The sequence below is a fragment of the Rhinolophus sinicus genome, linkage group LG07, assembly GCF_036562045.2.
Source record: "Rhinolophus sinicus isolate RSC01 linkage group LG07, ASM3656204v1, whole genome shotgun sequence".
In the NCBI taxonomy this organism is placed as follows: domain Eukaryota; kingdom Metazoa; phylum Chordata; class Mammalia; order Chiroptera; family Rhinolophidae; genus Rhinolophus; species Rhinolophus sinicus.
The window spans coordinates 22838306-22856514 of NC_133757.1; the positions used below are offsets into that span (position 1 = coordinate 22838306).

Genomic DNA, 18209 nt, shown 5'->3' on the forward strand with positions numbered 1-18209 from the left:
TTCAATTTCTGGTTTTCTATTTTGTTTTATTTTTTCTAAGTAATATTTAAATATGTTCCAATTGTAAAAAGTTCAAATGGTTTAAAATACATAGAATATAGAGTAAAACTTCACTGTAGTTTCCTGTGGCCCCTTCCTCATCATTCTTTTTGTAGTAAGTCTGGTATATGTCACTCCAGATCTTTTCATTTGAAGCAAATATCAGACAGCATATAATTTCATGAGTATGTACATATGTATATTTACACACAAATATAGGATTTTGCTCTGTTTTAGGCTCACATTATGCATTTGCTCTGCATCTTGAATTCTTCCTCTTCCCATGTGGTGCAGAGGTCCGTTGCTGTTGGAACACATCGCTCCACCACATTCTTTTTACTGCTGCATTCCAGTTCAGAGTAAGGTGGGGGTACCACACGTGCTTTACTTAGCCATCCTGCTACTGATTGGCACTTAGCTTGTTTCCAGTGGTTTGCTATTATAAACAATGCCTCAGGACCGATCTGTGTACTTTCTGTACTTTCCTATCTGTGCATATAGTCAGATATTTTTCTAGGAAAGATAATTAGAAAAGACTTGCTAGATTGAAGGGTAAGTACAGTTTAAAAGTTTTTAGATGCTGCCAAATTGCCCTCCAGTTGGACTGTATCAGATTATATACCTACAAACAGTGTATACAAGTGCTTGTTCTTGCACATATCAGTACTGGGTAATATCAGTTTAAAAAAAAAAATTGCCTCTCTGAAGGGTAAAAAACATCTAATTTGGGGAGTGAGTACAGAATAGTGATTAGGAGCTGGACTCTGTAACCCAATTGGCTGAGGTCAAATCATGAGTCCTCCTACCTACGAGCTGTGTGACCTTGGTGTTACTTGACGTCTCTATTCCGCAATTTACTCACCTGTAAAGGGGAATGATATTGGTAATACATATCCCTGAGTGACTTACAAAAAAAATTTTATCATGGAAAATTTCAAAATATACTAACTAAATAGAATAATGACCAACTCTTGACCAACTTTGCTTCACCAACACTACCCATACATTTCCCTCCCATGTTATTTTATAGCCAATATCAGGCATATACACAAACAATTTCAGTGGATATTCTAAAAGATAGTGATGCTTTTAAAATGTACTTACAATACCATTATCATACTTAGAAAAATATAAAATATGTAGGAATGTTTTGAGGGTTAAATGAATTAATCTATATAAAGTGCTTAGACTAGTTCTTGGAGGTTTAACAGTATTGCATATGTTTTTGGCCATGTGTATTTTTTCCTATAAATCACTTACTGAAGTTTTTTGCTCATTTACCTACTTTTCCCCCCTGTGATTTATAAGCTCTCTTTATATGTTCTGGGTGTTAATCTTTTGACTATTATATATATTTGGTAATTCCTTTCAGCTTCTTGTTTGCAGTATCTTCTGTTGTGTAGAAAGTTTTGTTATTTGGTTGTTAGTGCTGTCATCTTTACGTTTTTGGCTTCAAAGTTTTGTTTGGTTGAGAACTTTCTTACTCCAAGATTCTAAAGCTATTAGATTGGTGCAAAAGTAATTGCAGTTTAAAAGTTTAAAAATAATTGCAAAAACCGGAATTACTCTTGCACCAACCTAATATTTTCCTTCAATACTTTAGGGGTTTTTCGTGTCATTTTTAAAAACTTGTTGCCCTTACTCCATCTGGAATTGATGTCTACTGTGAGGTAGGGCTCTAATTTTACTTTTTTCCCAAATGTGTGTGTCCTGTGGTCTCTATACCATTTACTGATTAGTTCATTCTTCATCCACTATCTTTAAAAGCCACTTTTAGGATCTACTAATTCCCTACAATATATGGGTATTCCTTTGGGTTCTTTATTCTGATTCATTGGTCTATTTGTTCCAGTATGAGCATCATACTACAGCTTTATAGATGAGTATGTTTGATATCTCATAAAGCAAGTTCTTTCTAAGTGTTCTTTTAAAAATATGTTTTGGTTATTCTTGTGCATTTCCTCTTCCAGATGAATTTTAGAATCAATTGATTAAGTAAAATCCTATTTGGATGGGACTGTACTGAATTTATAGATTAATTAGAGGAGAACTGACAGTTTTATAATCTTAGACTTCCCATCCAGGAACATGGTGTATCTCTTCACTTATTCAGCAATTCTATGTTCTTTAGTGTAAAGCATTATAGTTTTTTCTTATGGGACTGTCTTGGTTTTCTGGGTTTTTGTTTGTTTGTTAGGATTCTTGGCTATTTTATAGTTTCTTAATTCTTTTTGTGAATAGGTTTCTAATTACATTTTGTTTGGTGATTGCTGGTGTATAGTAACAGCTAACACCTGTGGGTATTTGCTGTTCCGTACAGTGCTCTAAGCATCCTATCTCATAATTTTTACAGCAAGCCTGTGCCTACGTCATTTTATTATTTCTGCTTTACAGATAAAGACGTTGGGCTTTAGAGAGGTTAAACTCATCCAAGATTACACGGTCACTAGGTGGCAGAGCCAGGAGCGCTGAGCCTGCACTCCCTTCCACTATGGTATGCAGCATGCCAGCTGCCTCATCCAACCCTGGTATTTGTTTGTTGTGATAGTGTTCTAATTGAGTCTTTTGGATTTTCTAGGTAGACAGTTATATTGTCTGCAAATAATGACCATATTTATTTCTTTTTTTTTCCATGCCTCTCATTGGGTACATAGTTTTGTGGGTATCATATCATCATTTCTTAGGAAGTCTGACCAGTCAGTTTTTCCTTTAGCATTGGAACATATTGCCATTTCTTTCCCTGGGGAGTAGATGAAGCAGTTCTTGCGTTTAGAGACCATAGATGGAAGATAGAGCGTAGAAACTCTTCTCCTTGCAGCCCGCAGCTCATTTCTTATTAAATTCAGTAGATTGAATGAACATGTTATTCCATTGTACTGTGAGTTTTTGTTTTTGATATACTTAATTTTGAGCTGTTAATTCTGTCCTTCCATTGCTCAAGTTTCTAAGTTTCTGCTTCTTGAGTGGAGTGGGTGCATTTGGGAAGAGCAGCCTCTGCGTCAAGCCGCCTGTTTTCTAGTCTGGGCCAGGGTCTTGGCCAGGCTGACCTTTTGCCATTGGTTAAAGTGGAAAATAGTCACTTTGTGTTTCTGTGGAGTAATTTCCCAGCAGTAGGACTGCACTCCTCTCTGGGGGAACAGAAACCCTGCTTTGTTGGCCCTTGTGTGTCAAAGCTGCAGGGGGAAGGTAAGCAGTGGGAGCCCTAGCCTCTGGGTTCTCTGTCCGGAGCCTGACTTTGTAGGTGGTCATCCTGTCCTGATGCACTTGAGCTGAGAGAGGGCTGGTGTGTGTGTGTGTGTGTGTGTGTGTGTGTGTGTGTGTGTGTGTGTGTGTGTGAGAGAGAGAGAGAGAGAGAGAGAGAGAGAGAGAGAGAGAAAGAGAGAGAGAGAAAGAGAGAGACTGGGAGAGGTGTTCCAGGCCTCTGCCAGCCCCGGGGGTCAGCAGTCAGTCTTGTTCCTACTGGCCAATGCCCAGTTGGGAGAACGAGGCTGGTGGAGCCCTTCTCTTCTGATCTGGGGCTTTCTGTCCTAACCTTGGGCTACAGGTCAGTCCCAAAGCTTCAGCCCAAGGTGTGCCAGGGCCACCTTTGCTGACACCTACTCCAGCAGGCACTTCCTTTTCGGGTCTGCCTGCTCTTGGCCATGAGTCAGTGGACAGGAGTGTCTGGTTTTGTTGTGTTTTCTCTTACAAGAGGTAAATAATATGTTTTCTCCTTTAAAAAGTAGCACATGCTCATTAAAGAAGATTTGGAAAATAAAGAAAACTGAAGAGAAGAATGAATTGCTAATCACTCTATTGCCCAAACACAATCACTTTTAGCATTTTAGTATGTCTCCTTCCATTCTTTTCTTTTCTATATACAGGGTATTTTTTTCATTGATGTATAATTGACATATATCATTATGTTAGTTTTAGGTGTACAATATAGTGATTTGATATTTGTATGCACTACAAAATGATCACCAATATAAGTCTAGTTAACATCCATCACCACACATAGTTACAAATTTTTTTTCTTCAATTGAGAAATTTTACTCTCTTAGCAACGTTAAAATATGCAATATGGTATTATTTACTATAGTCATCATGCTGTACATTACATCCCCATGACTTATTTATTTTAGGACTGGAAGTTTGTACCTTTTGACAGCCTACCCTTCACCTCCAACCCTCCTCTCTGGTAACCATTAGTCTAGGCTGTTGTCTATATCTATGAGCTCGGTTTTTTGTTTTGTTTTGATTTGTTTGTTTGTTTGTTTTTTACGTTCCACATATAAGTGAAATCATACAGTGTTCATCCTTCTGTTACTTATTTCACTTAACACAATGCCCTCAAAGCCCATCCATGTTGTTGCAAATGGCAAGATTCCATTCTTTTTTATGGTTGAGTAGTATTCCATCGTATTTTGTACCACATCTTCTTTATCCTTCATCCATTGATGGACACTTAGGTTGTGTCCATATCTTGGCTATTGTGAATAGTGTTGCAATGAACATGGGGGTGTATATATCTCTTTGAATTAGTGTTTTAGTTTCCTTCAGATAAATATCCAGGAGTAGAATTGCTGGATCATATGGTAGTTCTATTTTTAATTTTTCAGGAACTTCCAAACTTTTTCCTAGTGACTGCACCAATTTACATTCCCACCAACTGTGTATGAGGGTTCCCTTTTCTCCACATCTTTGCCAACACCTGTTATTTCTTGTCTTTTCAGTACTATCTAGCCATTCTAACAGTTATGAGATGGTACCGTTTCCCCGAAAATAAGACCTAGCCAGACAATCAGCTCTAATGCATCTTTTGGAGCAAAAATTAATATAAGACCCAGTATTTATTATATATTATATTATAGTGTAGTATAGTATATTATCAGTAAAATAAAATGCATTAGAGCTGATTGTCTGGCTAGGTCTTATTTTCGGGGAAACACGGTATCTCATTGTGGTTTTGATTGGCAGTTCCCTGATGATTTGTGATGTGGAGCATCTTCTCATGTGCCTGTTGGCCATCTGTATGTCTTCTGTTGAAAACTGTTCAGGTTCTCTGCCCATTTTTAAATCAGATTGTGTTTTTGGTGTGTTTTTTTTTTTGTTTTTGCTGTTGAGTTGTATGAGTTCTTTGTATATTTTGTATATTAACCACTTATCGGATATGATTTGCAAATATTTTTTCCATTTAGTGGGTTGCCTTTTCATTTTGTCAATGATTTTCTTAGCTGTGCAAAGCTTTTTAGTTTAATGTAGTCTCACTTGTTTATTTTTTCTTTTCTTGCCATTGCTTTTGGAGTCAGAGCCAAAAAAAATGATTGCCAAGACCAATGCCAAGGAGCTTACCACCTATGTTTTCTTCTAGGAGTTTTATGGTTTCAGGTCTCACATTCAAGTCTTTAGCCCGTTGTGAGTTAATTTTTGTGTATGGTGTAAGATAATAGTCTGGTTACATTGTTGTGCATGTGGCTGTCCAGTTTTCCCAAGACCATTTATTAAAGAGAAGAGACTGTCCTTCCCCCATTGTATATTCTTACTTCCTTTGTTGTTAAAAAAACAAAAAGGTCTTATTATCCTTTAGTTTGGTGAACAAATTGTGTTTACCTTCCCCTCCCTGATCATACAGCTTTAGTTTCAGGCACCCCACCCCACCCCCAGCAGGCACTAATGGGGATGGCAGACCTCTCAAGTCTGTTCCTGTCCCAACCACTGATGTGACTCTCAGTCTCCTGGTCTGTGTACAGCATTCAGGTGGATGTTTCCCCAGCTGCAAGGTGATACGTCTGCTGGAGAGAACAAGGTTTCTTTGCCTCTCTCTTTTTTCCTTCCCAAGCACATCTATTTCCTGTCCCTTCGGGTGGCCCAGGGTGCCCTGTTGGCTGGATCTTGGGAGCTGGCTGCCTCACACTTTCACCTGCCCTGGCCTGTGTCTCCTCTTCCTGACTTCTGTTGGCTTTCTGTTCCCACTCCACTAGTCCCTCCCTCGCAGTGCTGTCACTGCACTACTGCCCCTGGCTTCCCCTGGCTGAGGGGGTGTGGTGACCTTCACACAGCATTCATGCTTTGGGACTTAGTGCTGTAACGATGTCAGTGGCACAGGTTAGCAGATGGCAGCAACAGCAGTGAGACCTGACATGTTCTAATGACTCCCTCCTTCCCACCCTTGCTGGCCTAGCTGATAGAAGGGCAGGCATTTCCTTGAAGCATTTTGGGTGGGGGACAAGGGAAATTTGGGGGGGGGGGCCCAGGTGCCGATGAGGCCTGTGACCTTTGCTGCTATAATATCAGTGTTTCACAAGCGGGGCGGTTCAGGAGCCCACTTGCAGCCCATCAAAAATTGATTTAATTGCAATTTTTCCTCCAATTAGGAGCACTGGAGCCTGACTAATTGGAGTAATAGAGAGTAATAAGGCTCAGATAAAAAGCCTTCCTCGGCGGCCTTTGTATCTCGTGTCAGTGCCTGTCAGAGGTCAGAGAGCTTGCATATTCTATTAAGCAGCCCAGCCTTCATTTGTACAAATTAGTTTACCCAACAGTAATTAAAATGCCAATGTGGGTTGAAGAGAACTGAATACACTTGATGGGCATGTTGGTGAATAATGTGACAGCTCTGGTGGCCTCCCTTGCCAAAGTGTGTCAGCCCCAGTTCAGAGCGGCTGGGGCCTGGGCCAGCTGGACAGCTCCAGGCCAGCCACCGGCACAGCTGCTGAGCACGCTACTTCTGCGGCGCCTCCTCAGCCACTCCGGCTCTCCTTTCTTCTTTCAGGTGGAGTCATTTGTTCATTTGTCCATTTGTTCATTCAATAAGCATTTGGGTTTTCAGTATGTGTCAGGCATTATACTAGGTGCTGGGGAGAGAATTTATAGGGAAAGGGGTATAAAATCACTTGGGCTCTGGAATCAGAACTCACTGGGAATCAGAACTCACTGGGTTCAAATTCCAGTCTTACTTGGTCCCTGTGTGAGCTAGAGCAAGTTACATGACCTTTCTGTGCCTCGGTTTCCTTATCTAAAGTAGGGAAAGTAGTCACTACTGCATAGGCCTATGAGGATTAGATGGGATAATGCTTTTGAAATACTTGCTCAGAATCTGGCCCATAGTAAGTGCTCAATAAATTACTTCTGTAATTAAGAGGACCTAAAACAGGGAGAGGCAACAAGAATCTACCTTCTTTCATCCTGCCCACACCCAACTAATTTCCCTTCTTACTTTCCTCTCCTCTTTTTTGTATCTCATTTTCTATTCCTCAACCTGAGTACCAGAACCCCTAGTTCTCCTGGTGTCTGTCTGTGCTGTGAGGGCTCCTACACCACTGCTTGGGCCTGATGGTGAGCTCTGTGATGCCAGGTTTGCCTGAGCTCGGGCCTCTTCTGGGCCGGGCACTGTACTGGGCACTGGAGTACATAAGAGCCACCAGATGGTCCACGATCTCACCAGGGAAGATGGGAAGATAACCCCCAATATACAGTTAGTCCCATGAAGGTGAGGTCAAAGAGGGAGGATGGCCCAGGCGCCTCGGGAGACGGCAGGTTCCCGCTCTGCCTGTTGAGTACAGGTTTGCTGTCCCTGTCCCTGGGCAGTCCCAGGGTTTGCTGTGAGTCCTGGTGAGTGTCCCCAGAGCAACCTGGCTCCAAATGTACTTAACTGTTGCTTACGTGGTTTTTTTACTGAGTGTTACAATTGATTAAAGTCTTAGGTCCTCATAAGTGCCAGGACTCACTACTTTCCCTCCTTCTCCCTGCTTTACATGGTAAACCAAGAGAAAAGGACAGCTTGTGGAAAGGAACATTCATGAGTGTCATGTCCAGTCAATTAAGAAAGGCCTTGGTGGGGTGTGAAGGTGAGAGGCCCTCCTCCTGGTGGCAGACGGACAGGGCCAGGGTGGGCTGGTGGGCAGGAATAGAGGACAGGAGTCCCAGGGGAAAGTGTTCTCAGCCCTCCCAGCCTGCTGGGGGGTCGGAGCTGTGGGAGTGGCGGGGATTCAGGTTCCAGGTGCCTCCCATCTCTCTCTATTGACTGACTTGACGCTAATTTAGGCCTGTGGCCAGTCAAAGGCCTGCCACAGACTTCCTTCAGAGATGTCTGTGCTGGCGCCCCTCACCTGGCCCCGACTCCTCAAAAGTCTGGAGAGCCCAATTGCCCGCTCCAATGATTTCCAAGTGGCTATTATGTTTCCAACCCAAGGTAATTGGCTTTACCAGTTATTAATGGATTACCCTCAAGAAAAAAATGTCAGGGGAGGGAGTGAGGACAATACCTCCTGGCTTTGTAGCTGGGGCTTCACTGTCCAGCAGCTGCTTCCCAGGCTGGGAGTCACTTGGGGCATGACGGAGTGGCTATTTTGGCACATCACTCTAGGTTAGTGGCTGCAGGCACTCCTGTGGGTTGAGAGGAAGCTGGGATGATGGAGCAGCTCCCTAGAGGAAGTCTTGGCTTAGGGCATGGAAGCCCCGGGGGCAGCTCACATAGCCATTTTGTCCGTCTGCCCTGCAGCTTTGATTGTAAATCAGTGGCTTGGGCAATGCCTGTCCTAACATCTCCCCCAACAGACCAGCTTCCCCCCAGCCGAAGCCCCTGGCTTCTTCAGAGCCCTCTCTGCAGAAATCCATCTCCCCACTGACACGCTTGGGATCAGAGAGCCACAGGTGCTGGGCAGGGCCAGGGCGGATAGGCCGCTGCCTCACATTGCTAACGTGTCATTAGTATGTCCAGTCCCCCTCCCCCACACCCGACATGCAGGGACTTGGCCCTTCCCTGCCCCAGGGCTCCTGAGTGACACAACTTCTTTCAACTCTCTTGCTCGCAGTTTAAGTTTTCAAGCCCTGGGTTCCTGCTGGCTTCCCCTCCCCACCTTTGCCAAATCCTCTAACAAAGGAGTGCCCTGGCCCTTAGGTTCAAGTTCTAGTCCTAGCACTCCAGCCAACCTGGCTCATTGCATGGATCCTTCTCACTGGGCTTGTGTCTGCACATAAAACGAAACTCCGCATTCTATATATTGAACTTCTTGGGGTTTAAGAGACACTCTGCGAAATAAGGTCAGAGTGTTCCTTCCCATCCGCCTCTTGGCAGTGTTTGTCATTGTCTTTTCAACTCTGCCTGACTCCCATCCCACTCCACGGCAGCCCTGGCTGCCTGCCCCCGAAATTCCCTACTCTCCCACCCTCATATATTATGCTAGCATTTCACCCATCTCATCTTTTCTTATTGTTACTCACCTTTCATAGTTTTCCGTTTCTCAGTTTGGTGCCTTTGCACCTGCCCTGTGCTTGTACCATATTACCAGGTTCCCTGAGCTCTCAAAACCTTCAGGAATACCACCCCCAGCCACCCTCGGCTCTGACCAGGCGTCACCTCTCAGCACCCAGCAGCCTGTTCCCAGGAGACTGTTTCTGTGCCATGGCTTCGTGAACTTCATACAGCTGAAGCCTGACAGGCTTGCCCTGCCTTGGCCCCAGAGTTGCACATCTAGAGAGCAGTTTGTATGGTGGACAGAGACCACACAGCTGGGTTGGAGGGCAAGCTCAGCTGTTGTGGAACCTGTGGCTCCTCTGGCCAAGCAGTTCTGGGAGGTCACAGCCCTCACCATGCTTCCAGTGGTCTTCCTGCAACTTCTCTGATGGCTCTCTTGGCTGCTTCTCTCATCCTGGCTTAACCCCACAACCCCCTGGAGAATGAGTAAGGCACCTCCAATTGTGTAGCCATTTCCGCCACAAGTTCTGACAAGCCAGATCTAACTCTGCTCTCCTTTTGTTTGGCAGCTCTTTTGTGACAGGGACGGCTTGTTGTGGGCACTTCTCACCCCTAAGAATCTGGGACCTCAACAGGTAAGAAATTCCTGAGCCCCCCATGGCTTTCAGTGGGGGTGGGGCTGGAGCGGCCAGGGAGGCAGTGGAGAGAGCTGGCTGAGCCAGCGCCTGCTTCAGCTGGCCACCCAGTGGTCCAGTGCACCCCTGCCCTGCAACCCACTGACAGCCTTCGCTGTGGCACCTTCGCACATAGAATTGTTCCGTTAGCTTGAGGAGACTGTTGAAGTAATTAATAATAGGTAAATAAGTTCATATAAAATTTATGGTAACACCAATTTGGATTTATGATACTTTTTCTCTGAGGAATGCCTGACTATGTGGCTACATAAAATCTCAGCTATCCTCAGAGATGATTTTTCTAAAACAAAGAAAATTAGGAAGTAGCCTAGTATCCATAGAAAGAATGATACAGAACCGTTAAAATACATCCAGGTTTTGTTCACAATTCTCTGCCTGAGCAGGCTTGACACATTCCCATCTGATTATCTGCCATTCTATTCTGTATTTTTTTAACTTTTTATTTTGAAATAGTTATGGATTCATAGGAAGTTACAAAAATAGGACAGCATGGTACCTGTGTAACATCTTGATATAATATAAAATCAAAACCAGGAAATTAACATTGGTACAGTCCATAGACCTTTATTCAGATTGCACTTGTGTGTGTGTGTGTGTGTGTGTGTAGTTCCTTGCAATTTTATCCTATGTGTAGATTCAGGTAACCACTACCATAATCAAAATACAGAACTGTTTGTTCCATCAGCACAAAAGTCCCACATGTACTCTTTATAGCTGCACCCATCCTCCTCTCCTCCTTCCTCTAACCCTTGGCAACCACTTATATGTTCTCCATCTCTGTAATTTTGTCATTTTGAAAGCGTTATATAAATAAAATAATATAGTATGTAACCTTTTGAAATTTGCTTTTCCCCCCCTTTAACTCAGCATAATTCTCCTAACACCCATAGACGTTGTTACATGTATCAGTAGAGCTTCACTTTTTATAGCTCATACTACATTCCCTGGCATGGATGTACCAAAGTTTCTTTACCCATTGAATAGAATTCACCCATTTGGAGGACATTTGGGTTGTTTTTAATTTTTTGACTATTGCAAATAAAGATGTAGTGCACTTTTGTGTGGACATACATTTTCGTTTCTCTGAAATTAATGCCCAGGGGTACAATTGCTAGGTCATTTGGTAAGCATATGTTTAGTTTTTTTATCTGCCAAACTATTTTGAATATCTTTACCATTTTATATTCTAACCCCAATGTATGAAAGATCTAGTTCCTTCACATCATCAGCTGCATTTGGTGGTGTTACTTTTTTTTTTTTTTTTTTTTTAAGTCTAAGAACTCTTTACCTCGCCCTAGGTACCTACAGTCTGGTTTTCAGTGTTACACTGTACGTTAGCAATAAGGGTATGCTCAGCTTGCCTTTCTCCTGCTCGGTTGCTCTAGCTTATTTTCTCCTTTTCTTTGCATTTCCCCAGAAAGTATGACCCATATATTTTCTTCTGAAAAATCCATTGTGTTGTCAGTCTTTCCAAAAGATTTATTTTATAACACATGAGATGTCTTAATTAAATATGGTTTTCTCTACAAGAGTCTCTTGATAATCATCCAACTGCAGGGATAGGAAACTTGCAACTTCACCAAACACCACATGAGATCTTTGGATAACTCCAAGAGTTAGAATGCCTACCCTTCATCAGGGCGAATCTGCTTCCTGGAGCTATGATCCTGACACAAAGCAAGTTGAACCTCCCCTGTGAAGACAGACGTTTAAATTTCAGAAAACTTTGGTTCTGCTCTTCCAGGGTCTTATCCTTTCCAGGCCAAAAGTCCGAGGCTCTTCAGTTGTTGCTCAGAAACATAGTAGATCAGTTAAGGTGCTTTTGGCTGTAAGTAATGAAGACCTAATTCAAAGTGGCTCAAACAATAAAGGGATTATTATTATCTTAAATGACAGGGAGTCCAGAAGTTGGATGGTTGGCTGGTTCCAGGATTGGTGGGTTCAGTAGCTCAATGAGACCATGAAGGCCCATCTTGTCCTCAGCTTCCTGCTTTGCCACCCCCGTCAGGGGGGCTTTTGCCCTTGCCCATAGGCTTGTTTACAAAATCTCTACCAACTCATAAGGTAATACCCAAAGGGAAGAAGGAAGAAGAGGACATGCCCCTGCCTGTGGTCTCTTTTTAAGATGAGGAAGCCCTTCCTAAGAGCCCCCAAACAGACTTCTCCGTATATTTAGTGAGCCAAAGTATATTCCAGTACTCACCCTAAACCAAATACTGGCAAAGGAAATGGAGTGACCAGTCACGCTTCACCTTCTGGGCCTGGGGAAGAGCTCAACTTCCCGCCATGCACACTGGCGGTGGGGGAAGGAGCGGTAGGCACAGAGTCAGGGTTTGGTCAGTGAGAAAGCGAGTGAGGAATAGCTGGATGGGACCTACAGTGTGGGTCTCACACTGGTTTCAGGACCATGCTCACCTGAAAGTTTCTCTGATGTATCTGGTTTGATCCGGGTGTTCACAACTGCGTACTACACGTAGCAGGCATGGGCTGATGAGTGGCAGGTGCTAGCACCTCTCTTATTCCAGGTCTTCTACTTTGGTGACTGTCGTTGATTGCATCACAGTGTGGCCAGCATAGCGAAAACTTCCAAGGGCTCCTTTGTTCTGTAGCCCCTGGGATGTTGGGGTTCTTGCAGTCTCTGGAAACGACTCCCGTGGCTCGCCCCACCAAGGCCCTGCTACTGGCACTTCCTTGCTTCTGAATGGGGCTGGGGCAGAAGGAGGCCCTGCTCTGCTGTGTGGCAGGGACGCTGTGAGGAGCTGCAGAGGGAGCACAGGCTTTCAGAGCTGACTCTGCTCAGTAATTTCATGATCGGGGTGGGGGGGGGCACTTTGGGCCTCAGTTTCCACATTTGTAAGTGGGATTTAATTCTCCCTACCTGACAGAACCAGCATGAAAACAATTAGTTTGTAAAAGTGCGCACTCAGCGCCTGTCTCCTCCACTCTCTTCTCCCGTCCACAGCAGTCTTCCACATTGGCACTGGGAGTTTGTAGAGGCTCAGCCTTTTAATCGTCTAAATGTTTGTGACCTGTGACCAGTGGAAGGGAAGGTGAACCTGCTAACCTCATGGTACAGAGAAGGCTCTCCACAGTAGGCTGTAGGCCACAAAAATGGACATTTCTGCTGAAAGTCAGTTTTATTTAGTCATTTAGCTGGATCTTATCCTGGGCATCAGTGGCCTGGGCTCAGGATGGTGTACAAGCCAGGGGAGGGGGTGGGTACACCCCCGTGGCCCCGCTTTATCTCAAAGGTTGAGTAATCTTTGAGTGACCTCTTTTGCCTGTGGTTGCCTTGGTCGGGGGTATGCCTGGGCACAGACTTAGGACCAGGGTGACTTCTAAGGCCCCAGCTCCTTGAACAGCATTGTCTTATGAAATCCCTAGACATCACTAAGCCCAAACACTGGATTTTTATAGAACCCAGAAAGAGCCTGAGTAAGAATGAGCACAGACAGCTAGGGCCTCGATTCTCACTGGAGCCAGACAAGAAACAGCCACTGTACCCCTGGCCAGCCTGTGGCAGGGCTGCCCTGGGAGTTGCTTGGCATTGCCTTCTCTTTAGCCCCCAGCCTCCCCTCCTCACCACTGAGGGGAGCCAGGCCTTGTTTAAACATCTCTCCCATCCCCAGGGGAGCTGGGAGGACCAAGCGGTGTGGGCATCGAGGGAAAGCGGCCCTGGTGGAGGCATCCGCTCGTGGTGGGAGGAAGCAGATGGACAGGACGACTGTCTGTAGCTGTCTTTCCCAGAGAAGCCCGAGCAGATAATAAAGCCATGTAGAAAATAGGATTAAGGTAATGAACAGGCAGGACAGAGTTTGATCTTTCAATAAGGCCAAAGCCTGACTGACAGGCCAATCTGGAAGGTGGAGCAACATTGCCGGCAGGACTCAGCGGCAGGGCGGGGTGCGGTGCTGGTGGATTCTTTTGCTTTTAACCTGTCACCGCTGAAACCTGAGGAGCATTGGGATTTTCTCTTTTATGTGTGTGCAGTGACTTGGCGGTGGGGCGGGGTAGGGGGTGAGGGGGGGACTGGAGGGGCAGTTTTCTCTGAGCATCACCCCTCCAGGGACTGCCCTCAGGATGGTGGTAGGGGCTAGGCCACAGCTCGGACGTGGCGGTGCCTTGCTGGCACCAGTGCTTCCTTATACATCTGTGCCTCTCAGTACTTGTCCTCAGGCAGCTTCTCACAATGCCTGGAGACGCCTTTCAAGGTCACCATGGCTCCCTGGACCCTTCATTCTGTCTCCCTATGGGGCTAGGGAAGAGTAGGTCCTGGCTGGAGCACACAGGTCAGAGGGCAGCGATGGCACGCAGCCATTGCCTAGATAGCAAGGAACTTGGCTGTTCCCCTCTCCTTTCCTCCTTTTTGCCTTTATCTCTCCTGGGGTTGGGGACCGTGGACTGGGCCCAAGGATAGGACTTCTAACCTGTCTAAACCTGGCAGAAAGAAAGATAGTCCTTCACCTAACCCAGAGGTGCCAGCATATTCCTGCTTCCAAGGGCAGATGGTCTTCAGGCCCAGGCCCCAGCCCCCAAGGGCTCCATTTTGACCGCCAACTGCTGCCATATCCTTAGCTGGGCCCTGGGGTCTCGTCTGGCCCCAAGGTATTGTGCCAAAGTCATCCTTCTTCTGAGCCTGGTCTGCAGGAATCAAGGCCCAACTTGTCTTTTCTGTCGACATTGGAGCAGGGCCCTCAGTTAGGCCCCAGGGAAGGTGTTGTGTGTATGGGGCCTGCTGCCCACCTGCTGGAGGGCCTGGGGGCGGGGGTCTGACTGGCCTGACAGCACACAAACCCCCTCTCTGGGCTTGCTCTTGCTGTGGGTTATACTTTTCTGCCCAGAGGCACTTGAGCTGGATCTGTCATTGGTGCTCTGAGAGCAGGGAACAGTGGTCACCCAGGTGGTGGTGGGCAGCTGGGTGACAAGATGGAGAGGCCTGTGATCCCAGACCTGGAGGTGTCCCCGTGGCTCCAGCCTGGGGGCTGTTGGGTAGGGAAAGGGGTAGGGTGGGTTTTGGTGACCTGGCCACTCCTAGGGCATTGAGGGTTTGAGCCCTTGGCTACGTACTCCCCTGCCCTATGGGTGTGAGCCCTGCACACGCCCCTCATTTCCCCTTCAGGCCAGGCTCACCCCACTTCCCCATTATTCCTCCATTTCTACCGTAAAGCCCCTTACTGTCATTTCTCGAGGAAGGCAGTGCTGATAGGCTTCTCACACATTCTGACAGGTGCCCTCTGTTTTTCCTCTCAGAGCCTTTGCTCCGCCTGCCCCCTGTGCCTGGCTTACCTCTCCTCTGTCTGCTGGGACCATGCTCACACTTCAGCATAAACAGCACCTCCATCAGAAAGCCCACCCTGATCCTGACCCGTGGCTAGAGCTGGTGACTCTTAGAGCATTCATAGGGCCACCTAGTCAGCCACCGTGGGGCCTGGGATAGCTCCCCTTTGGTCTAGGAGCTTATCTTGGGACCCTGGACTGAGGACAGGAGCTGTATATCAGGGCATCTACTGGCATTTGGAATGGCAAGGGGTGCCTGGCTGAGCCTTTTTCACCATCTGCAAGAAGAACGGGTGTCCTGAGTGTAGGCTGGGCCACTCTGAGGGCACCATCGATGCCCATCCCGCCCAGGTGTGGCTTTGTCTCTGCTCCAGGCCCTCCGCCCCCACCCGGGCAGGGGGCCTGGCCCTCAGTCAGGCTGATTACGGGAATTGCCCCTCTTTAAAGTACCTGCCTTCTCCTTTGAAAGTATTACTGACAGCTTTTTTCATTTTCTTTTTTCTTTACCTCTTTAAGGAACCCTGTAATTTCTTTCTCTTTCTTTCTTTCTCCCCCCCTTTCCTTTTTCTTTCTTGTCCCCTCTGTCCCCCTGAACTCTTTGAAATTGGCTCTCTGCCTGCTGACACCAAACTGATACTTTGCGTTTCACTTCTCCTTATCCCTTTATGGCAACAGATGTTGAAATTTTGTATCCTTTTATCTGCCCGGCTGTCCCTTCCTGTAATTACGGTCCCCTTGTTAGCAGTACAAAGTGGGCTGCCCGGCTGCCTGGCCTTTGAGCCATTGTGTCTGAACACGTGTGCGCGGGCGGGTGCTGGGGGTCGTGCACGCGTACACACATGCATGTGAGAGCCTGTGTACTTGGGGAGGGCCCGTCCTCTCACCTGGTGGGGCAGGGCCTGCGAAGTTCCATGGGCTTGTTGTCTCCACCACTTCATGGTTACATTTGGGACCTGTCTGCCTCTTTGACTCTCTTGGTCTCCCCACCAGAGGGCTGGACTATAACAACCACTCCCTGCTCAAAAGCCTGGTGGTTCTGCCACTCGCGGCGTTAATGCCAGCTGAGCAGTGTACCCACCATGGTCTGGAAGCCAGATAATGCTCCCCTCACGTACCCAAGCCTCCAGCCAAACCAGATTGCCAATCAGGTGCCCCAGCTCTGCACTTCTGTTGTTGGCTGGTCCTTCACCTGGGCCATCCCCCTTCCCCTGTCATTGCCTGTCACAATCCTGTCACTCACTGAAGAATTGCTCAATACTCACAGCCAAAAATGTTTTCCTATCTGTGTCCTTATAAATCCTTCTTTCATCTCTCTTCTGGTACTCACCAGGTCACATCTGCTGTTGTTAGTTGGATACATGACAGAGTTCTCCCCCTCACTGGATTGAAAGCTCCTTGAGGACGGGGACAATGTTTCCTGCAAAGTCACATGCTTCACTTCTCCCTGCAGTTTTTATTAAGCACATGCTTTGTGTACAGGTGTTGAATAAATGGTTGTTGATCAAAGAAAGGAAGAGAGGGAAGGAGAGTGAGGGAGGGACGGAGGGAGGGAGGGAGGGAAGTTAAAAACCTCCATTTTCTTAGCAATCATGTTGGGCTCAGCTTATACCTTCAGGCCACCTGTCCCCTAGAGCAGAAAAGAAGTAGGAAGGTGAACTGTTTGTCACCCTTCTATCCTTTCCCGCCCCCAAAAGCCATTGTTGTATTTTGGGGTAGCACATGCCAGCTGGGGCGACCTCACACCCAACAGATGCACGAATGAGCACCCATAGGATTTCCAGGAAGCATCATCAGGAACCCAGCATGTTAACAGTGGCTATAAAATGGTGTGGGGGCCACAGGCATTCTTAGATGTGGCTGGGAGGTGGAAGCCCAGGGTATTTCAGGACACTTTAGCACAGGAGGACTTTCTATGGGCTGAGGCTTGCCGTGGGAGCTCAGACAGGCCAGGTAGGGGGAGGTGTCCAGAGGCTAGGATTAAAGGACTCAGGAGAGGGAGGGCGGGAGGGAGGGACAGAAGGGAGGGAACAGGGCACCAGGCTTCCGGGCTCTGCAGGGCCCAAACTGGGGTAAGAGGGGTGTTCCTGCCAGGGACCGCCCCACCCTTTCAGACTCCAGCCTGGCACTCAGGGCCTGTCCCAGATCAGACATCCGGGTCTTCAGGGCCAGCACCTACCTCCCATTAGCTGTCCCCATAAAGATGGTGATGGGCTCAGTGTTTTATTTAAATTCCCCTCGTCCCTGACTGTCAGGAAGTCCCTCTGCAGCCTTCCACTTCCTCCAGCATCAGCGCAATTGCCTGGGCGGCAGAGTGGGTTGGGCCAGGGAGACCTGATTCCCTCACCTGATTCCCGCTCCCAAGAGTTCCTGGGATGAGGCCACACATAGCCAGGCTGCGGGAACACATCCCCTTCAGGCTGTCCTCCAAGCCTGGCCTCATTCATCAGACTCAGCGGCAGCCCCATCTGTCTTTATCTTTCCCTGGGTCGAGAGAGAATTGCTGGAGTCATGCTCTGGGGAGGTTGGGTGTGGAGGCCCCCGAGCTGTCAGCGGCTCCTGGAGGCCCAGGCTTTGTGCGCAGGAGTTGGAAGGGAAGGGACTTTTTGTCTGGTCTTCTATAGTGACAGACCCAGCGCTCCTGTCTTGGCCTGGGGCTCTGAACGGCAGCCCTGTTCCCACACAAGTTGTGTGACAGCCAAACCTTTGCGCCCCCTCCTGCCCCCCACAGTGATAGGCCGAGAAGCATTCTTAACATTCTTTCCAGAGAAAAGGGGTGAAACATCTGAATTTGGGGGTCACCATGTTATACAAATTGCAATCTAATCGTTTTTACAAGAACACACTTGCAGTAAGAAAAGGAGCCCGGAGGAGGGGCTGAGGAGACAGACAGCTTGTTTTGTCCCCCAAAGTTTGGGGCTATTGTCGGGCCGAACTCTCTCCCTCCGCCAAGAGCAGTTGAGCTAGTTTTCTAGTTAAATTGGGCCTGGGGTGGGGGCCACAAAGTGCCCATGGTGCCATTT

At 46.9% G+C, this 18209-nt stretch overlaps 1 protein-coding gene and 1 long non-coding RNA gene across 4 annotated transcripts in view; one reads left to right on the forward strand and one right to left on the reverse strand.

Annotated features, from left to right (window-relative positions):
- Positions 1–18209, forward strand: part of FBXW4 (F-box and WD repeat domain containing 4) — a 74613-nt gene that overhangs the window by 52360 nt on the left and 4044 nt on the right. The window contains exons 6-7 of one of the 3 annotated variants that reach the window (XR_012498447.1): positions 9312–9703; positions 9787–9849. Coding sequence is in view for 2 of the 3 variants with exons in the window: in XM_019724959.2 (XP_019580518.2) it covers positions 5772–5827; positions 9787–9852 (122 nt within the window). In the remaining variant the exon portion in view is untranslated. Of the gene's footprint in view, positions 1–5771; positions 5828–9311; positions 9704–9786; positions 9853–18209 lie in introns of those variants that run through there. The other 2 variants (XM_019724959.2, XM_019724958.2) reach the window with 2 other exon arrangements.
- LOC141572901 (uncharacterized) lies at positions 16623–17783 on the reverse strand. The gene is made up of 2 exons (XR_012498449.1): positions 17534–17783; positions 16623–16816 (listed from the first exon to the last, which is right to left on the reverse strand). It is a non-coding gene; the product is annotated as an uncharacterized LOC141572901 (long non-coding RNA).